Genomic DNA, 22,584 nt, shown 5'->3' on the forward strand with positions numbered 1-22,584 from the left:
TACATTCTCTTGCTACCACTGTCCTGCCTAGTACCAACACTAAAAATGGCACCTTTTTCTTTCCACACACACTTATTGGTAGTTGATGTAACAAGTGGGTTGATAAACACTGGGAGTCTGTATGTAGATAAACCTTACTAAAAAATCCAGCTTTCTCCCTCTGCCTTAAGTTCTATCTCCAGACTAAGCCTGCCAGAGCTAACGTGGCACAATTGACTCTTTATAGTTAGTTGAGAATTTGGTTAGGTTAAACATCTTAGATCTGCTTGAACAGATGAGATATTGAGGAGAAGCAGTAGGTAAATGGAAGGAACAAAAGAAAGTAGTGTTCGGTACTTCCCCCCTAATTTCTGGACCACCTGAATGTAAACTAAGTACAAAATGCTCAGAACGGCACTTTCTTTATTTGTCCTCCAGGCTCCTCATCTTTTCCTTGTCCTTAGCATTGTACCCTCCAGCTCCTTTCTTAGTTAGCTGACTAACTAGGGAACATGGCCAGTGGACCATGTGTTGTGGCCCCAAGTGGGGAGGTATAGGATTAATCAGTCCACACCTCAAACCATGCCTCTAAGCTCTTAAGAAAGCATTATATAGATCACAGAGAAAGCCAAAACTGCAGTTTCTGAAGGAGGATAAAAAAGAGTACAGCAGGGAGAACCACCACCAGAAAGTCCTGGCTTTGCATGTGCAGGGAGTTGAGGTCTTAAAAAGGCAAGTAAAACTGAAATACCCTGAATTACAGAGATTCTGGTGGGCAAATGGGAAAACAGTTTTCAGTGTGTTAGATAAGAAAGCATCATACCCAAACCACATAGCACATATTTTTTGAGCTACTAAATATTTGTTAAAGTGCTAAGTATCAAAGCTCTGAACTGAATGGTGACAGAGAAAAAGAAGTATCAAAAAAAATTCTCTGCCCCCGGAGGGCTAAACTGTCTTTGGGCAAACATAAGGGCCTGTATAAAATAGTTGACAAGAGTAGGTAGCACTGACTGACTTCCTAGAGGAAGGAATACATTAGTTGGGTGGCAGTTGTATTCTGGAAAAGTCTTGTTCTGGAGAAGGTGGGCCTTCTGTGAGACCTTGATAGGCCAGAAGGTTGAGGCAGGTGGAGAGTCGGGCAAGTATACTCCCGAAGGTGAGGGAAGCATGAATACAAGTGCAGACACAGGGACATATAACCTACAAGAATGACGTTTGCCCACGTATGATCTGTAAACCACAGTTCCACAGAATATTGATGCAGAATACCACTGGTATATATGAGAAAAAACAAGTTTGTGGGATATTATGTGAAACCAAGTAAAATGGATATGTATAATGCAGAATGAGGGGCTTCCGTGTGATTTTGCCACTCTCCAAGAGGGTTATAAAGTAGTCATTCAACAACAAATATTTATTGAGCACCTAGCACATGCCAGACATGCGGGAAACATCAGGGAACAAAATAGACTAATATCCCTGTTGTCTGGACCTTATACCCTTGGGAGAGGGTTCATGCAAATGGCAGTCAGCAAGAACATAATAAATAAGCAAACCACACGTAACAGAAAGAAATGTGTATTTAAGAAAATAGAAAAAGTAGATTAAAGTAAAGGAATTGAGGTGCTAAGGATAGGGGAGGGGCAAAGACAGGCTGATGGTATTGGAGGGAGTGGCCGGGGGAGGCTGAATGGAAAAGGTGACATTGCAGCCGACTCGAAGAAACAACATAGTTAACCAGGCAGACATCTGGGAAAAAGAGCGTTCCAAGCAGAGAAGAGAGTCTGGCAAGGAGACCTGTGTGGCTGGAGCTGAAACAGCCAGGAATAGAAAACTTGGAGGTTGTAAAGTTCAAAAAAGGAACCAAAGATCCCATTGGGCATTATGGGCTATTGTCAAGTCTTAGGTTTTATTCAGAGCAAACGGGGAGTTGTTTCATGGTTTTGAGAGAGGAGTGATGTAATCTGGTCTGTGTTTAGAAGTCTCACTCCGGCTACCGTTTTGAGAATGGACTGAATTTCTTTTTCACAGAGCAGCTCCAGGGACTAATGTTTTATGAGAACTTTATGGCACCCTTGACAGGAGACACTAGCTCTCACCCACCTTTGTCTGTTACTGTACTTCTACACATTCCAGAGAATATATTTAATAATTTTTGTTGAATAAATGTATAAGTACCACTAGATTTAGGCAATCCAGTCATTAGACATGACCCATGCTTTATCTGCCATGACCCCAAATCTTCAGCCTGTGATACCTCAATGATTACTTAATGTTGAGGGTAAAAGAAATGGATTTCTTGATTGGGTTTTCTCAAGAACAACAGAGTCTTGAAGATGGGTTAATGAGATGCTACACTTTAATTCTACGACTATTTAATCAAACAGATTATTGAATGCCAACAAGATAAACTGCCTTCGGGTAGATGCTTTTCAGGATCTGCACAACCTGAACCTTCTCTCCTTATACGACAACAAGCTTCAGACCATTGCCAAGGGGACCTTTTCACCTCTCCGTGCCATTCAAACCATGTATGTACATAGGATTTGGATCAAACGTGATGACCATTGTATTGACTCTGAATTTGAGAGTTGAGTTCATTGCAAGTCATGTGTAAAAGTGTTCTGTATGTGTTTCTGAAAGGCATTTGGCCCAGAACCCCTTTATTTGTGACTGCCATCTCAAGTGGCTGGCGGATTATCTTCATACCAACCCAATCGAGACCAGTGGTGCCCGCTGCACCAGCCCCCGGCGTCTGGCAAATAAAAGAATCGGACAGATCAAAAGCAAGAAATTCCGTTGTTCAGGTAATTTCTTACTCTGTGTGACATTTCCCCAGCGTTACCCAAAACAGTAGTGAGATGTAGAGACAGCTGGCCTTGAGCTGAATTACCAAACATTGCAGAATCGTATTTCTTTTTCTTCTGCCCATGAAGGAAAAGAACTGTAGACGCAATTCATATAGCACTCCTACGTGTAACCTTTTTAACACACTATCCAGCAGAAGAAATAAAGAAAAAAGACGCCTGGATACTTCATACTATAATCCCAGGGTTTGAATTTAACAGGGGCCTTTTAGCTAACTCAGTGCCTTTAAAAGGCTGTAAGTCTCACGCTTGTTGTATTGTTTTTCATTGAGCAATGTAAGGTAATTAATCATGTTTCCATTTCTTTAAGAAAGTGAACTGAGATTTGGTTACTTGATTTGCTCAGGCTCAGAAGTAGGGGGAAAAAAAGCTCCGGATTCCTTGCTTCTCACACCGAATGCCGTTTTCTTGTTTAGCATTCTCGCATTTTGAATAGGACTGTGAGGATACATTTTTTTTCCAAAAGGCCATCTTTTAACACTTTGGGAATATTACATTTACTTATAAAAAGTGAAATATAGATGCATTTTATTAATATTAAAGAGAAAACTTACTTCATTGAAATTTACTGTTTGCTTAGGTATAATCTTTTCTATTTTCTCATAATAAAATGCATTCTATATGTTTTGGGTAGTATGCTACCTAACTATTCCAGGAGTTATTTCACATTCGGCAGTTAATTTATACTAAAAAGCTAATATCAAAACAAAGCCCTTTATTGTCCATGGTTGCAGATGCATTTCCTACTCACTGTACATGATTATACTTCAGCCACTGCTGTGAATATACATTTTTCACTTAATTATCTATAGTAACTTTAGTCCATTCTTAATCTAATATAACTCATATCTCTGCTTGCTGACATTCAGGTGCATCTTCTATTTTTTTTCTCTTTTTTTATTTAGCTAAAGAACAGTATTTCATTCCAGGTAGGTTTTGCTCGGTAGTAGGACTAACTGCAGACACCTTTTCCTCACCTTATAAAACGTAGCTTCTAAAACTTTGATATGCATGCTTTGGAAAATCCAGTGGGTACTCTGTAGCTAGATTTCCTTCTGCATAGATCACTTGTAGCTGTTTCCTGAAAACCTGACCTTTGCATGCAGCTTCTGATGTTAAACATATTACTATTAAACTCCCACCTTTTTTTCTCTCTCTCTCACTTTGGCACATTATCTGAAATTTCTCACAGTAGCTAAAATGTTTCAATCTATGGCTTTCTACTTAAATAATTTTCTCTCCTTATGTTGTATATCTGCCCTTTCAACCTGTTTTTAAAATATAGCATCTTAAGCTGGTTTTAAAGACAGAGACCTTTCTGTTGTCAAAGAACTAGTTCTACATGAAATCAGTTACAAACACACAGAACTGTTTTCCATCATGAGATTTACTTTTTTATAGAGATTTTTTATACTAAAAAAGTATCCCTTACTTTTTGCTTTACTTTGCTTGCTGTTGCTTCACTTTTTATACCAAAGCAGCAGCTTCCTGCTGATTTATGTGCAGTTGTACTTTGCTTGTGATTTAAAATTCTTACATCCCTGGAGTCACAGTATAATAACTCCACGAAAACAATATTGACATCCATCCTGAAAGCATCAGAAGTTCATGGGCACCAAATGCCTTGGATAACTTAGGCAGATATTTCTTAGAAAAATAATTGAAATGTTTTACCACTGCAGTCTTAACACTATCAAGGCTGATGATTCTAGAACTAGCTCTTTGAAATATGTTTCTTTACTTATTTTTTCCTTGCCTGCCAATTGTGTAAAATGCCTCTTGACTTGTTTGTTTTAAACCATTATATAAAAATACATGTTAGTAGTTCGTTGGCTACATTTACAATATCCTGGGTATATTCTAGACTATAATATATCTTAATAGTTATAAATTAAAAAAATATTTATAAGGTGTTAGTATGAAAAAACATACTTATTTTCTTAAGAAGAACTCTGGGTTTGGTCTCTATTTTAAGGAGATATGCGTTGCTTGCCGTTGTTGAATTATAATATGAATAATTGTATGCATTTAAGAGATTTTGTTTCATTACATATTTTGACTTGAATGATCAGTAATATATATATTACACTGGCTGCATAAAAAGTAACATGTTGAAAAGAACAGTTGATTGGCCTTCATTGGCAATCTTTAAAATTCAGTGTTTTTACCCAATTATTAAGTAGAAAGTCATCTGATAGCTATTACCCAGAAAAAGCCATTTTGAAAAACAGAACCCCTATAGGATAAAACATCGATATTACTTAAATCTCCAAATTAGAGAAGTGAATATAATTATCAAATTGTTCAATCTGTTACATTTAAATATGCTTTATCAATAATTTAAAAATTAATATTTCAAATTCACCAAATAAGGAACAAAAGTCAGGTTGTTTTCATAAATTCTGATACAGTTTTGCCCTCTTATTAACAGCAGCCAAAATAGGTTTGGGGGAAAAAAAAAAAAACTTTTGTGTCAGATATCATGGCTTAATTGTCAATTTCTGGTCATTCAATTTACATGATTTAAACAAATAATTATAGAAGTCAGGACTCAGAAGAATTCTTTGGGTCTCTCCTCCCTTTTTTTTCCAGATTTTAATTAAAATATGAGCTTGCCTAAAGAGCAACCATAAAATAAGCATTGCCATTGCATTGAATGCAGATTATTTTCAATGTAAAATACCTCATGGATCTGTCACTTAGACTTTGTTCCCTGTATTTCCTTATTTCACTTTTTAACTGAAAGCTTAAACTACAATACAACAGATCCTCAGTAAATGCCGCGGCATTAATTGGCAAATGTAATGAAACTGTTATATTCAGCTTTACAAACTTCTTCCAAGATCGTGATTCCATTTCAATTAAGTGACATTATTTGTAAGTTGGAAAGATCATTACGAAGCATGTAAGCCACAACCTAAGGTTTAATCCAAGTGTTCCAGTGATAGTTCTTGAAGATCTCACGATTAGTTTTTCACTTCATTTTACATGTCTACTTGCCTACCACCATTCTGGATGGCATCTAGAGATTACAGTGAGCACTCAAAGAAAACTTATCTTGTGGAGACTTCATTTTTTTAGAGGAATTGACAAGAACTTAATTTGTGCTGTGCATCTTGTATGCCATTGCTTTTCCTGTAAGACCACTGTGCTTCAAAAAATGATTATGAAAGTTTACAAAGCATGACGATTCTTGTCACACCAGGCCATTCCCCGATAATTGCCACAGTAAGGGAGGAAGGAAGAGACCTGAGTGAGTTTTATATACGTGTATGTGAATCTTAACTGGGTTTACTGTCTTTCTTTCCTTCTTGGTGATCTTTACTTTTGCAGGAATTCACCATTTTGGCTGTAAGTAAAAGTGTCTGATCTGAAACATGATATCCTCCCTTTTCAATCCTGGTGTATCTTCTTTTAGTCTCACTCTTTTGCACCCTTTTTTTTTTTTTTCCAAGAAGAAACCACAGATCTTTTGAGCCTCTCTGTTGTCCTTGTAGCTCACCTTCAACTTCTTCCTGGATGTTGTTCCCGAAAGCTGTTGTCTCCATTCTGCAGTTCTGAGGAACGTTGGAGGCACCTTTCAGTATAGCCCCTTCTTTGTGTTTCCAGGGCATCTTCGGTAGTAATACTCTTACTATGGTCATAAACATTCTGCGGGGAGAATGCATGTCATGTAAACAGTATTACGTTTCCAGAACGTCTGTAGCTTTTCTCCTGCTTCCCTTCATCTTTCCTCTTGGTCTTACCTTTGGCCTAGTGGATGGTGTAGTGGTTATGTAGCGAGATTTTCTGTTGTGCTTGATCTAACCATGTGGTTGCCAGGTATGAGTAAAACATGGTTCCGTCAAGCACCATGGAACGTCACGCAGCTTTCTACAGCATGACAAGCTGCTGAGGCTTAAATCAGGATTTACTTGTTTCTTTTTATAAAATCAAAATGAACAAAAGAGGGCTTTTTAAGCATTTCTGAAGATTATGTGAGAGGGAGAGAATAATAAAAGACCATAGAAAATTTAAAAACCTGAGTCCATCTATTTGCCTTGAAAGCCCTAATTGAAAATGATATCTAGGCATATGTTTATTACTGGATACATTTTAAATTCTTGACTCAGAGAAAAAATAAACTTTTTCACGACTAGTAGCCATTGTGTGATTAGCTGTCAAATAGTCTAGAATGGCTCATAACTGGATCAGCAGAAAGTACAGCTGTGAAAAGCTCAACTCTGTTAATGTTTTCCTGTCCTGTGAATCTGGTTACTCTTTTTTCCAGCAAATTCCAAGCCCTTGTTTTAACCCTCTCCTGACATCCATTGACCAAAATTCCCCAAGTTGTCTCCCTGCTGCATAATCTATAGTTATCTTACTTTTTTCTTCCTACAAATAAACAAATATTCTAACCTTCAGACTCAGTATCTTCTTTTCTGGCTTGAATCCTCAATAGGTACAGAAGATTATCGATCAAAATTAAGCGGGGACTGCTTTGCCGATCTGGCTTGCCCTGAAAAGTGCCGCTGTGAAGGGACCACAGTAGATTGCTCCAATCAAAAACTCACCAAAATCCCAGACCACATTCCCCAGTACACTGCAGAGCTGTAAGTTCATCTCCCAACAAAATCCGGTTTGGGAGGGAAGGAATGAAAGCATCAAAGCACTGGGATTTTTGTCTTGCCCTTTCATTCGCAATAATTACATTAATTTTAATTGACACACATTGGCATAACTCTTCTTTGTATAAGTATATGTATTAGAGGCTTTCTTACTTCATCTTTCTGGCCCAAGATACAACTACAGAAATTAACCTCTCAAAAATTCAGTTAGCACTTAGTAGTGCTAATAATAATACATTCATTTGATATTTATTTCTTGGATATTACTTATGTCCAAACCCATTTCTAAGCACTTAATAGATTTTTAATGTAGTCTTTTCAGCAACCAAATAAAATAGTTTGGAGTCACCATTTTGAATCTGTGTTAATTGTGAATTCAATCAGAGTCCTTTTTTTATCAGCTATGCTACTTCACTGACTCACAAGTGGAAGGATTCAATGTTTACCAAGTATGAAGCACAAAGGATAGTTTTTTTCTGAACAATGGATATCATAGCAGGAAAAGCTAAAAAGACAGAGTGTAATCAGATCTATAGTTATAACACTAACATAGGGCCTAGCACATACGAGGTTCTAAAATATGTTTGAATCATTTATAGATTCTGTGCCCATGTATGTTGGCCTTCACTGACTTTATGTATAAAAGTATGACATTTAATGTTAGTGTTTCTAAAAATCCCAGAAAAACCTAGTGAAACCTCATCATTTTTAGAACATCTTAGCAATGTTTTTGTCTAGCAGCATCTGGTATTTTTCATTAACTGCTTTGCAAAGTTGGTTGTCTTTTTGTGCATGTATAATTCTCTTGTCTTCAACTAGATTATAGCCCCTTGATGACAGAGCTTGTGTTTTATAGTTTATCTCCCACAGTGCCTATACTCATGCCTGTTTAAGCGATTTGAATAATTAAAAATAATATAATGCTTTCAAAAAGATGACAGAAACTCACTACCTAGTGGTTATAATGATGCTTTTTAAAATTTCTGTTAGTTCATGAAGCTATTTCATAGGTCCAGGACTTTAGAAATGCATGGAGACCATGCAGTAAAAGCCCTGAACTCTCTATTTACTATCATGTAGGGAGTTACATTTATTTCCAATAATACTACAAACAGTAATTCAAATTTTATCTTCCAGCATGATAACACTTTAAATAAGTTTACTTGTCACTCAGGAATTTAGAAATTCATATCTAATTCATCTTTCAGCAAAGGTTGTGTGTGTTTTAAGAAATTAAGATTTTTTTAAATTATACCTGTAAAAATCAGTACTGGGAAGAAAATATTTGTAAAACATATATCTAAATATATATATATATATATATATATATATATATATATATATATATATATATATATATCTGCTCAGGGACTCATATCCAGAATGCATAAAGAGCTCTTACAACCCAACAATTAAAATGTACCTTACCCAGTTAAAAAGTGGTCAAATTATTTGTATGGACATTTCTCCAAAGAAGATATACAAATGGGCAATAAGCACATGAAAAAATACCCAGTATCATTAGGCATGAAGAAAACGCAAATCAAAACCATAATGAGAAAAAAAAAAAAAACACACATAATGAGGTAGCACTTCACAACCAGTGGAATGGCTTTAAAAAAAGACAGTAACAGGTGAGAGAAATTGGACCCCTCATACATTGCTGGTGGGAAGGTAAAACGATGCAGCACTTTTGAGAAACAGTTGGGCTCTTCCTCAAGGAGTTAAGCATAGATTTACCATGTGACACAGCAATTTCACATCAACGTACATAACCAAGAGAATTGAAAACATACAGCCATACAAAATCTTGTATGCCAGTGTCCTAGCGGCATTATTTATAATGATTAAGAAGTGAAAGCAGCTCAGATATCCATCAGCTGATGAATGGATAAACGCATGTGGTATGTCCACACAATGGAATGTAATTTGGCCATAAAACAGAATGAAGTACTAATCTATGCTAAACATGGAAGAACCTTGTAAATATTATGCCACGTGAAAAAAGACAGACACAAAAGGCCACATTTTGTGTGATCCCATTTATAAGAAATATTCAGAATAGGAAAATCCACAGAGACAGCAGGTGAATTAGTGGTTGCCAGGGATTGAGGCAGTGGGGGGCAGCAAACTGAGAATGACTGCTGATGAGTATGGGGTTTCTTTTTTGGATGATGAGAATATTCTGGAATTAGGAAGCAAAGACGGTTGCACAAGCTGGTGAATATTTTAAAAACCACTGAATTGTACACTTTAAAAGGGTACATTCTGTGGTGTGTAAACGTATATCAGTAAAGCTGTTGATACATATTTATGGAGAAGTGACTAGAAAAAAAATATCCTAAAGTGCTTTTGGAGGCAGGGGTAATAGTGGAAAAAAAAACTTGAGAAACTTGGTTCTACAGATTACTGAATGAGGGTTGGTTTTGAATTTCGATGATTGGTTTTCTTTACTACGTGCTTCTTAATATGTTTTATTTTGGTCATTAAAATATGGGATAAATTGGAAAAAATCTGTACTTCCCACAAATTTTCTGTGATATGTGTCCTATATTTTGCTTTAGGATATTCATTAAATAATGTTATAATTCTGTACGAGAAATAAAATTTAATCTCTTCCTGACTGTTGGGAATGAAACTTTTCTGTTTCTGTTTTCCCTAGACGCCTCAATAATAATGAATTTACAGTGTTGGAAGCTACAGGCATCTTCAAGAAACTTCCTCAATTACGTAAAATGTAAGCCGTATATTAGCCATCTTTTAAAATATCTGTAGTGTTGTGTTTTCTTATACCTTTGCAGTTTTATTTAGATTTCTTAGGAAATTGGAAAATATAAAAGATTCAGAGACATGTCTATACAGTGACTACCTGTGACATGAATTTATGGTAAACTCTGAGAGGAACCTAAGTAATTGGCTCTTTCCTATGTATTCCAGTGATGGTAACCATGTTTTCTGTAGCAGAACCCTAGCATCTTACTTTAACTCAGACAGCTGGTTTGTTATGTGGCCACAGCAGGAATCCAGCAAACTTAGCGCATTAGAGATGAGTTCAGTAATGTTTTGTAACTTCCTTTACTGTTCCCCAAACCATGCTGTTCTTTCTCTTTCAGCACGTTCATGTCAACTGTTTGACTTTTTGCTTCATTAAACTTTCATTAGAAGATAGTCAAAATTAATGATTGGTAAACTGGCTTGATAGCTCATTTGTGTTACTACATGTCCGCAACTCATATTTTAAAATAAGTTGATAAGCTCAGCAGTTTCAGCAACACTCTGACAGTAACCCTCCCCGACCCAAGGTGGATGGAAAGAGGGACAGGACAGAGGCCAAGAGTGAGGGTCCGTGGAGCACCCTCCACATAACAGGAAACATCAGGAGAAGGAAAGAAGCATACTTGTGTGATATCTGTGCTTTCATATATGTAACTGGTCCACAGTCACATAGGCTAGAAGTGGCAGAGCAGACTGAAAGCATTTCCTGTGCACTTGACCCACATATTATACTGCCTCCCAAAGAGTTTCTAAGTTCTTAACTGTGCTCCTTTTTCACTGACGTTAACTGCTTTTTCTTTTTAGCCCTAAGATGCTTTTCAATTCAATACATATTTATTCAGCAGCTGCTATGTGCAGTGCTCTGAAAGGAATAAAATGGTACCTAAAAATGATCCTTGCTCTGTGGGCATCCCTGGTCTTGGAGTGAGCCTTGAGAAAGAGAGAGAACCTATAGGAAGATGTTACCTCAACTGGATGTTCTTGCCCTCTGGGCAAGCCTCAGTATTTTGTATCATACAAAATACTGGCATAAGTTGGTGGTTTTGACATATTATTACATGAGAAGTTTAACTGGGAACAGTCTCATATTCAGATACATTTCTGATGCTATCTAAATGCAAACATATTTTAGTCTTTCCTTCTTTTCTCTATCCAGTGTCTTCTTTGAGTCATTAATTCATTCAACAGTTTTAATGGGGCACTTCTTTGAAAAGTTTCTTAGTAAGTGTGGTGGCAAACATAAAAGTTTACACAACTCAGTACCTGACCTCAAGAGTTTTATATCCCTGGGGGCCCTGGCAGATCATTGATCAGACTGGTACTTTTCAGCATAGATATTTCTCCTTTGTATTATTATCAGTTTGGCTTGATGGAATCAGGAAGTGGTGACTTTTCAGAGCCTTGGGAATGCCAGGCAGTGAAGAGCTTAGAGTTTTTGTGGAAGACGTTTGTTCAGTAGAAGAAAATGATCAGACATGTTGTCTCAGTGCCCTCATTGTCAGAAAGAAATTGTTTCAAATATTTGTTTCAACCATTTTTATTTAGAAACTTTAGCAACAATAAGATCACAGACATTGAAGAGGGAGCATTTGAAGGCGCAGCTGGTGTAAATGAAATACTTCTCACGAGTAATCGTTTGGAAAATGTTCAGCATAAGATGTTCAAGGGATTGGAAAGCCTCAAAACTTTGTAAGTGTTCTTATTTGCATTGTGATTCTTGTATCACAGGACTATAATTCCCAGGTCATTATATTCCGGGGAGGGGGGGATAGCTCCTGCTCTTCCTCATCCCCCCGATCTCTGCTCTGTCTCTGTCTCTCTATATCTGTCTCTCTCTCTGTCTATATCTCTCTCTCTCTCTTTCTCTCTATCACACACACACACACACACACACACATTTTGTAGAGGCAAACGTCCCTGGGGCTTCCCTGGTGGCACAGTGGTTAAGAATCCGCCTGCCAATGCAGGGGATATGGGTTCAAGCCCTGGTCCGGGAAGATCCCACAGGCCGTGCGCGGAGCAGCTAAGCCCGTGCGCCACAACTACTGAGCCCGCGTGCCACAACTACGGAAGCCCACACGCCTAGAGCACACGTTCTGCAACAAGAGAAGCCACTGCAATGAGAAGACTGCACACTGCAACCAAGAGTAGGCCCCGCTTACTGCAACTAGAGAAAGCCCACGCAGCTACAAAGACCCAACGCAGCCAAAAATAAATTAATTAATTTATTTAAAAAAAAAAAAAAAAAAACTGTCCTTGACCCTGATACCTCTGACTTCATTATGCTGCTTGCAAATGATCAAAAGAACCTCTCCTGGCTGTTGAATACTCAACAAAAAAGATTATCTTTGCTCCAGTGCTTGTACAGATCTGGCTCCTCTGTTCTTCCTCAGAACAATCATTCTCTTTCCTTTTCCTCAAATACCTCCACCTAATACTCTCTCTTGGCCCAAGGTCTCTAGCTTCAGAACCCGCTCCAACACCTGCAGCAGAATAAGCCTAGCTGGAGACTGCCTTCATCTGCCCCTGCAAGGTCTTAGTGAAAAAGAGAGAAACTGGCTGGTGGTATATCTTTTACTGTCTATTTCAAAGAAAACATGCTAAGCGTATGTCTACTTACTCAGCGGTAGGGAGGTTGGGAAAAAGAAATCCTATATGTTTCCAGAAGGTTGTTGGCCAAGGAAGATGGGGCTTGAATTGACGAGTAAGGACAACACTTTGAGTTACTTGAATTTTCTTCTGTGTGTATGTGTAGTTTTCATAATCTCTAAAGCATAAAATTATGTTTGACAAAAGTGGTGGCCTAAACATTGGAAGAGACACCAACGAAACTCTGAAGCCTTTGGAAGACACGAAGGAAATTATTTGTAACCAAGACACGCCCTTGGGAATTGCAGTGGAGAGAGGCCAAGCTCCACTGTCTCCCCCAAACCCTCACCCTGCCCCGTGCAGCCACCAAGAGCCATGCATGCCCAGGGTAACTGAGAGCCGAGGAAGTTCATTGCCTGCCCTTTATCAGAGGTAGAGGGAGAAGGCATTTCCCCAGCCAGCAGCATCCCCAATTCACATCCTACTCAAAGAAGCCCCTGCCCATGAAAGGAGAAGTATGTTCTTTGAGCTTCCCGGGGTAGCCTGGAGCCGAACCGTCCAACACAGCCAACCTGCAACCTGCTGACCGCTGCCATGGGCTAACTAGGAGTCCCTTCGAAATGCAAAATGTAATGCAAATATCCCTTTGGTCTTTTTATGGAAGAGATCCTGGGAGTGTAGAAAGCGGACAGAGAAGATATACCACAGGTGGTTATATCTACTCCTGCCCCTATTCCCCTCCCCCAAGCTGCCTCAGGTAACTCAGCAAAACATAAATCCTGCAGCAGGCAAAAGCCTCCCTTCTTAAATAGTAGCCAAGTGACTTGTAACTAGAACCTTCTCCTTAAGGGGGCAGTGTGTGCCGGGATGGGGAGGGGAGGATGAGGGGTGAGCCTGTAACTACCTACATTAGATAGCCTTGGGCTGCTGTAACAAGATAAGTGACTTAAGCAACAGGAATTTGTTTTCACATTGTTCTGGAGGCTGGAAGTCCAAGATCAAGGTGCTGAGAGGGTTGGTTTCTGGTGAGGACTCTTTCCTTGGCTTGTAGATGGCTACCTTCTTGCTGTGTCCTTGCATGGCCTTTCCTCTGTGTGTGGGAAAAGAGAGCTCTGGTGCCCCTTCCTCTAAGGACACCAGTCCTATCAGATTAGGGCCCCACCCTTAGGGCCTCATTTCACCTTAACGACCTCCCTAAAGGCCCTGTCTCCAAATACAGTCATATTGGGGGTTAGGGCTTCAGGGTATGAATTTTAGGGGGACACAGTTCTGTCCATAACACCACTCCAAAGAGTTTATCAAAGTATTTTTTTCTGGCTAGGTCCAGTCATAGGACTCTCTGTGAGACAAGTTCTCTAAATTCAGCCTTCTCCTTTGTTATATTTCTAGCAATGTTTTTGTGCCTCTTGTGTTTTGGCACCTGAGACAGACACCCACTGACTCTCTACTTAATCCCACTGTACCTCAAGCAGCAAAACAGATCATTTAGACCAAGCTAGGAGTATTAAAAGGCCTTCTGTGGGTTTATGGGGACATAGCTATTGCTTTAAGTGGTCTCTTTCAGCTTGGAGCTATAAAGATTTTGACAAGACCCTCCTCACTGCCTGTAGACTTCTCAACCCTTTAGGACTAGTAAACCTCTTAGTTCGTACATGTACATATTTCAGTGGGTCTTTGAACCCCCGACGTTGCAGGCAAAATGTGGTACATATGTGTGCTTGTGGATTTTTCCAGTGATGGAAAGCAAAGCTTTTTTCGACTTTTCCCTGGAGTTTGTGACTCCAACAAGATTAAGACCAAATGTTCTTTACTATTTATGACAAAGGATAGTACTGATAGGACTACTTTTCTGTTGTGCATTTGTTTCCTAACGTAAAACTATGCCTTGATAAGGAGGGCATTATCCTTTCTTGTTATCTGTGACTTAGCAGAATGCAACAGCTGATATTTCTTATTTATTATAGGACAATCTAGAATTTTAAAGGAATGCTTTGTTGTTATTTTTGCAGTCTTCTAGCAGGGTGATCAACCCATGTCTAGAAGAATTAAGGAGAATATTAACTTTTCAGAAATTCTGAATAAAGTTTATGGCAACTGTTCATCTTTACATGGGATTTCAAGAAGCTTTTCATTCCTTTTCTAAGCCCCACAAATAAACATTTTAGGAAAAGAATTGAGAAACAGCCAGAATTTTAGCAGTGATGAAGAAATGACAAAAGTGTTAATCCTGTTAATGGCAATGACTAAAGAAAAAATGGTCAGAATTTTTTTCAAGAGAAATTTTATTGTGAACAACTGGGATCTCTTAAGTATTGCCTCCTTTTAAGTCTAAACTCAAAACAAATAATTTATTCAGGCTTGTGGAAGCTCAGTCAAGTTTGGCTCCTCCAGCCCATGTTGACATTGACTTGGCTGTAAGTCCCTAAGATGCCCTCAATTCTTCATTTTCTGTGGCTATTGATTCTTTTTTGCCTCCTTTCTCTTCAGCAGCAAATGTAATGCTTCTTAGAATACATAAATCATGGGGCTTCAAGGGCTTAGAGAGCTATAGGTGAATTAGGACATTATATAAGAGTGCAAACATAATTGTATCATTAAAGGAAAACATTCTACCCTCACTAGATGGGGTTGTAAGCTGGTGCTGAGGCTCATGAGTTTTTGTAACTGAATGTTATCACTGACAACTCTAAGCATTTTATTCTAGCACAAGGTTCTTAATATAGTCGGCTCTCCATATCCACGTGTTCTGCATCTGCAGATTCAAGCATCCGCGGTTAATGCGGAACCCACGGATATGGAGGGCCACGGATTTTGGTATACGCAGGAGGTCCTGAAACGAATCTCCCAGGGTTACCAAGGGATGACTTGTACATATCTACAGCAATTCCTAATGACAGGAGAACATTCAGAAAGCAGGAATGAATGCTACACATTTGCAAAGAGGGGTTGTTTCCGTCTTAAGATAGGCAAAATTGATTGCCTGATATTTTATCTCCATAATGATGTTGTATTTTTTTCCCTCAGGATGTTGAGAAGTAATCGTATAAGCTGCGTAGGGAACGACAGTTTCACAGGACTCAGTTCTGTGCGTTTGCTTTCTTTATATGATAATCAAATTACTACAATTGCACCAGGGGCTTTCGATACTCTCCATTCTTTATCTACTCTGTAAGTATGAAAAATAGTCTTCATTTATGTATTAATTGAGCCAGTGTATTATATTTATTACTTTTATTGATAACATTTTAATGCATTACTAAGCATTTCATAAAAATGAGATCAAAGACTTAGACTTCTTTTAAAAAGGACAAATTTGTTCATGTTAAACTTATTTTAATTTTTCTAAAAACATTGCCTACTATCCTATATTAAAATTTAACAAAAATCATGGTATTTTTTCAGTCATTTGTTTTTATAACAATGTAGTGTGGCTTAATTTATAAATGGTAATCTTATAATTTGAGAATTATTTTATTCTTTTACAAATAAAAGAAATGTAGATTTGTTTTTCCCAGTGCTCTCACATTGGAGTCTTCACAATATAAGTATTATAAAAACAGAGTTGATAGGGTTATTGCCAACGAACTGTACTCAAAAGGATCATTCACAATGACAGGAGACATATTAGGATGACCAGACCAACAATAAAAGTTCACCAGAGGGCATTTACTGTGATATTAAGAAGATATTAAAGAAATAGGCTGAGCCTATCCAAGAGCACATTTTATGTAGACAGTTGGAGAATAAAGAATATTTGTAGGTCTACAGATAGAACTCAGAAAGTGTCAGAAAACAAATAAACTTTCCAAGTGTTTCAGGCCCCTTATATGTCAGTATTTAAAAAGCAGTGTTTGAAATGATAAACCTTATAACTGATATGGCTTCCTGGTAATGGTGGCATCTAAAAATACTAATTTAACTGAAAAGGTAGTTAGAAGGAAAAAAATCATGTTCAACATAGCTCAAGTCCCTGAAGAAATAATTTGAGGGAAGCATCCATCCATCAGTAAGGTACTTAATCCTTTTTCCACATAAAATGTGACATTTTCCATCAAGTGACTAATTTGTGCATATTAAGGATGGCATGTTTATAAATAATGGGATTGTCAATAGGTTTGTGCTGAAGTGGTGAGATGCCAAAAGTATTGAGATTTGTAGAAATAAGTTCATTTTTATAACTGGCATTTAATCAACTCAGCTGTCAGTTCAGATGGGAAACCTATTCTCTGGAGCAAATAAGAGATGGAAATCTTGAAATGACAAATTAATGAAATAGCTGTTGTCAGCTTAAACTCAATAATATAAGGTAATCAGCCTTCATCTTTATATTCAATTACTGCATTATCAGTGTAGGGAAGTTTGACAGTAAGTCAGATCTCTGACAAGTTTAAATTATCTCTAAATGAGATATCTATCAGGATTCACTGCCTAAACCCTGAATTGCCACCTTCACTTTATTTTTCATATGAAATTATTTGAGGAATTCTTATATGAAAATATTGTTCTTATTTTGTAAGTTCCAAACATAGATAATTTCAGTCAAAGAACGCATCCCATATGTTATGTGTGATTGAGCATGAATTGGGGGTGGGGTGAATACAAAGACTAAGAAGGAATCATTCCAACAGATACAGTATGGGAAAATGGTAGCATGGGGTTTTGAGAAGTCAGAAAGCGAACCTCTAAACTGAACTCTGCATTGTTTGCATGTGGTGCTTAGAAACCTCTTGGCCAATCCTTTTAATTGTAACTGCTACCTGGCTTGGTTGGGAGAATGGCTCAGGAAGAAAAGAATTGTAACGGGAAATCCTCGATGTCAGAAACCCTACTTCCTCAAAGAAATCCCCATCCAGGATGTTGCCATTCAAGACTTCACTTGTGATGATGGTAAGAAAGCCTGGCCAGGTCTCTGACCACCAGACACTCTCTGGTGATTGTTCTGATGCTGTGGGGCATAATTAGACAGTACGTCATAGTTCAGGCAATGGATAGTTATTATGCATTTTTTGCTTTGTTTTTGTTGTTTTGTTTTGTTTTAGCAACAGGGCACTTACTTGCTCAGACTGTACTCTCACATCTAGCTCTACTTGGTTTGTGTTTCTGAATGTTTTATAAGATTTTCTAATTTCCAACTTGTGGTTGATACTATTTAAATAGCTTCATTTTTGTTTTTCTTTACTATTCTAAGCATCTCTTTTAGTAACTACCATTTAACTACAAATGATAAAAGCAATTGACTCATAAAATAGAAATTCTAGTAAACCTAACAAGAATAATAGTTTTCACTTTTTAGTCCTCTCTGTATATCATCACATTTAATTCTCATAATAGCCCTGTAATGTAGGTAGAACATAGGTTCTATAATTGTTGGCAATAAATGAAGAGCTCATTTGAGCCGTATATTTTCAAATGAGGGGCCCATATACTTTTTGCTAACCATGTAAAACTAATTTGTCCCTTTATGTCTCTTCATGTCTGTCTCTTTTCAATTTCTCCATAATTCAGTGTATATATTCTAATTAAAAGTATAATTTGTGTAAACAACTGAACAAAGAACACAACATTATAATCGTATTGATAAAACAAACTGTGAATTGTTTTCTGGAATTCTGCCCTAGGCAGTCTGAAAAGAGACCTGCACAGAATGTATGGTGTTGATTTGTAAATACTTAATGTCCTATACATAAGTCATCATATGGCTGAAGACTCTTGTGTTTGTTAAGCTAAAGGCATAAAATCCCTTCTAGCATCTTCAAAGCCACAAATCTGGGTTTTCCTGTATTTCTTTTGGCAATTTAGGAAATGATGACAATAGTTGTTCCCCACTCTCTCGCTGTCCTACGGAGTGTACCTGCTTGGACACGGTGGTCCGATGTAGCAACAAAGCCTTGAAGGTCTTGCCCAAAGGTATTCCAAGAGATGTCACTGAATTGTAAGTAGAGCTTGTCTTTCCCTTTCCTGAAGGATTAATATTTCACACACCAAGGGAAATGGAGACCAAACAAAAATCTTTTGAGTCTTGTTTGCAAATTACATTCATTCTGTGGGCCATTAATTAGTATCATGGAAAGCCCTAAGCAAATAATATAAAAGCTAGTTCAGGTCCCCTTGGGAAAGGCTGGTTGTGTGTTTCTCTTTGTTTTTCACTGTAGTATTTCTCAGAGCCTTTATTATGCTAATGTGCAGTGTAAGCTCCAAGAGAGGATGTAAACTCTAAGGTAGTTCCCATACTTAGTTGTCTCCATAGCCCTTTTCTCATGGAGTATCTTGCAATGCTAATGTTGCATCAAATGCACCTTGAGAAATGCTATGTATTTAGTTTATCTACGGTGACTGGGATGTTTCATATGATTGATTATTCTTTACCATGTGTCCCCTTGGAGACTACCTCACACAGGGGATACATAAATACGTGGGGCGTGGAAGAAGCTGACATAATCTTTACCCTTAAAAGGAGATATTGCCCTTTGGACTTGAATCAGAGTCCTTCAGATCATAAAGGGCATGGGGCCAATTTTCCCTAACGTTTTCAGAACTGATATTTACAAATTACATAGCCAATATAGACATATAAAGATACTAAGCACCACGCACACTTCCTTAGCTGCCTTATGCTTTATATGTGGAATGGAATAAACCTAAGCATTAGCTGCTTTAACAATGGTGCATGCAGGCTCCATTTCATTCCTTTATCTGTATACGAAGACCCACGGACAAATGCTTGATATGCGATTGATATGCAATTGAGTCATTTTGCCTCTGTTTATTTTCTTCTGTGTGAAGCCATGTATCAAAAATGGAATTCATGAAGATGTTTACCTGTAATTCATGCACAAATGTACAAGTATTGCAAACGAGCAGATTTGATAAACTTTTGGCAACCTGGAACATAGGCAATCAGGTTCAAGAATATGTCACTTCAGTTATCAAGGAACTTATTTTCAAATCATGTGCAGTTCTATGAATTCTAATTTGGCCCTGAATTGATACTTTGAGAAAAAGTGTGTGACCTTCCCTCTTGAAGCTGAACTGTTGTAAAGGGCTCAGTTTCTCTCTTTTGTTACCAATCACAGTTGTTAGTTAACTGTAAGCACTGCTTTATGTGTGTGTGTGATTAAATTCTTAATTCTTATTTTGATATGTATTTATTTCAGAAGATTACCCTCCATCCAGTGTTGGGAAGATAGATGCCTATAGAGTATTCTATATGCAAAATACTGATTATAACAACGCCCGAGCCAAGGACATAATACCCAGCATAACATTTAGATCATCTTTGATGCTACATCCCTCCTTCTACCATTTTAACTGACCCATGCCATTGTCCTTTTACCTGATTCCCATCAAATAATTTTAAATGTCTTTTAATTTCCTTGTTAAATTACCTCTGAGAACCTGCTTGATTCATTTGTCTATGCCATCTATGTGTTTCTTCTGTCAGATAGTTGAATCTTCAGTCTATTCCTCTACAAATTATTAAAAAGTAATTCTTTTTTTAAAGAAAATACGTTTTAGAGATGAGGAAGACATTAACTCATCTCCTGTGAATTCTCGCTTTACCTCCCCAAGAGCTTATTCTTAGAAGCATACCAAGTCATCAGGATCCCTCTCTCCAGTAACATATATGCATGTATTAGAAAATTTCCATGTGCATATTATATTAAATTATTAAAGAATTTGGCAAATATAAGTATGTAGTGGTGGACAGTTTTGAACAAATGGTATCCATTATTTTTAATCAGTTCCATATAGTTTCCCTCTTAGATTGTGTTACTTGTAAGCATTCATAGTGCACATTCTGAACCTTTTTAGCTTTGTGTTAGGATGCTTTTTGGAGTAAAGGAAAAGTGCTGAAGTACATGGGATTATGCTTCCCTCTAGTGGTGCCAAGAAATGCTTAGCTAGAGAAAAGAAAGAGGGGAGAGAAGTTGAAACATGAAGTCAGAAAATTTGAATAGGCATAAGAAGTCACAAAAAGCCTGACTCTTAATCACATATTCATTACATATTTTGATAACTTGTGCCTTTTATATAACTTTTTTCATTTTGAAGTATTTGAAATAGATTGCTATCTTAGGCAGTTTCTCAGCTACTTCTATATCCAACAAAAATACGAACCTCAGCCACGGATCTGAAGATAGGCCACAGCCCTGGGGCAGGGTGGGCAACATGCCCAATGTGGCAGAATTGTTTGTGGGCACATCTATAACCAGATGGCCCAAGTTGCTGAAAGGCATTTTTTACCCATCACCGTCTACATTCTGGGAAAGAACAGCCTTGGGAGGAGATGAAATTATTTTTCTTTTTGTGACATCATGGATATACCTTTAAGCATTCATTTACTTCTGTGTCTTGACTGTTAGCCCAAAGACTGTTTATTTTCTGATCATTCTGCTGACTCTAATCAGAAAGGGAAATTTTACTTACATGTGGTTATTTGCTTATTACTGTATTGTTACTGTGCTGTACTTGTGCACTTGACAAATGTTGTGATTTTCTATGAAACCTTCTAAAATTAATATCGCCGAGCAGATGTACAAGGGTAGAACTGTTTTTAAGATTTTTTTTAACTGAAATCTCATTACATTCAAATTCCCAAATATATCCTTTGAATCATCCGTTGTTATTTACTAAGTGTGTTGATACAAAGTAAGGCAGGGAAGATTGGTCTTGCTGGCGATAGCAACTTCCTGCCAGTAGTGAATGCATTTCATGGTGTTGTTTCCACATAAACACAAGTGAACTGAAGACTGACTTAAAATATAGTTGATTGAATGACCCTTCTTGCTGACACACAAATGGTTGGATACATGCCTTGCCTTCTTAGATAAACCACAAAGAACCGGACTCACCAGTCTGTCCTTGGTTTTATAATTTAGCCTAAGTAATCCACAAAAGAATTCTACTGGATTGGACAACTGTGGTTTTTCACTTCTCTTAAATAGCAGTCCTAGCTGGGAACATGACATCTTAAAGCTGAAATTTCCAAGTGTTTCCTTGCTTCAACTGAGAGTGAAATATTGTTCAACTATTTGAGGATTCACTATTGTTACTTTTTTAAAAAATAATATTGTTTCTTTGTTTTCAGGTATCTGGATGGAAACCAGTTTACACTGGTTCCTAAGGAACTCTCTAACTACAAGCATTTAACACTTATGTGAGTAATGTATTTTTCTGTCTTTGACGTCTTATTTTATTTCATGAAAATGGGGATAGCAAGGGGCAGAAGATTTAGTGAACCTTTCAGACAATATAAATCATCTTCAGTTAGATGCTTCCCTTCTTGCTCACTGTGGTTCCGGATCACTAGCCACATTTTCATTGAATATCAATCAGGCAATGGTGCATCTTAGAAAAAGGTCCTCCTCTATTCAAAGTACAAATACAATGAAGTCTAAGTATCAGAGAATTATAGAAAGGCAGTAAGTTGCATACTTCTATTGAAGATGAATATGAGCTATTTTATGACAATCCAAGGAAAGAAAAATGGAAAACAATGTTTTTATTCTCTACTTTAAATAAAACAGAGTAGATAGTAATAGCTTTACTGAGAATATATTATAAATATAGTTTATTAGGCTTGATTTTCTTATTTAATACACTATGAATTAACATATGGGCTTCCAGTATTAAAATTTATTTTATAAAATCCATATTTACTCATATAATATTTAAGTAAACTTGACAAAGATACTGACATTCTGAGTATAAACGTCAAAACATTGAATTGTTTTTACCAGTTTGGTTTGATGTCCTCCTAAAGT

General features: G+C 37.4%; 1 protein-coding gene across 2 annotated transcripts in view; it reads left to right on the forward strand.

Annotated features, from left to right (window-relative positions):
- The window catches only part of SLIT2 (slit guidance ligand 2), a 380,303-nt gene that overhangs the window by 287,588 nt on the left and 70,131 nt on the right, over positions 1 to 22,584 (forward strand). Inside the window, exons 13-22 of one of the 2 annotated variants that reach the window (XM_061192132.1) lie at positions 2,370 to 2,513; positions 2,626 to 2,789; positions 3,755 to 3,778; positions 7,291 to 7,441; positions 10,119 to 10,193; positions 11,777 to 11,920; positions 15,845 to 15,988; positions 17,541 to 17,707; positions 18,620 to 18,752; positions 21,909 to 21,977. In XM_061192132.1, the coding sequence (XP_061048115.1) occupies positions 2,370 to 2,513; positions 2,626 to 2,789; positions 3,755 to 3,778; positions 7,291 to 7,441; positions 10,119 to 10,193; positions 11,777 to 11,920; positions 15,845 to 15,988; positions 17,541 to 17,707; positions 18,620 to 18,752; positions 21,909 to 21,977 (1,215 nt within the window). The remainder of the gene's footprint in view (positions 1 to 2,369; positions 2,514 to 2,625; positions 2,790 to 3,754; positions 3,779 to 7,290; positions 7,442 to 10,118; positions 10,194 to 11,776; positions 11,921 to 15,844; positions 15,989 to 17,540; positions 17,708 to 18,619; positions 18,753 to 21,908; positions 21,978 to 22,584) is intronic. The other variant, XM_061192133.1, reaches the window with a different exon arrangement.

This window comes from Eubalaena glacialis, chromosome 5, assembly GCF_028564815.1.
Source record: "Eubalaena glacialis isolate mEubGla1 chromosome 5, mEubGla1.1.hap2.+ XY, whole genome shotgun sequence".
NCBI lineage: Eukaryota > Metazoa > Chordata > Mammalia > Artiodactyla > Balaenidae > Eubalaena > Eubalaena glacialis.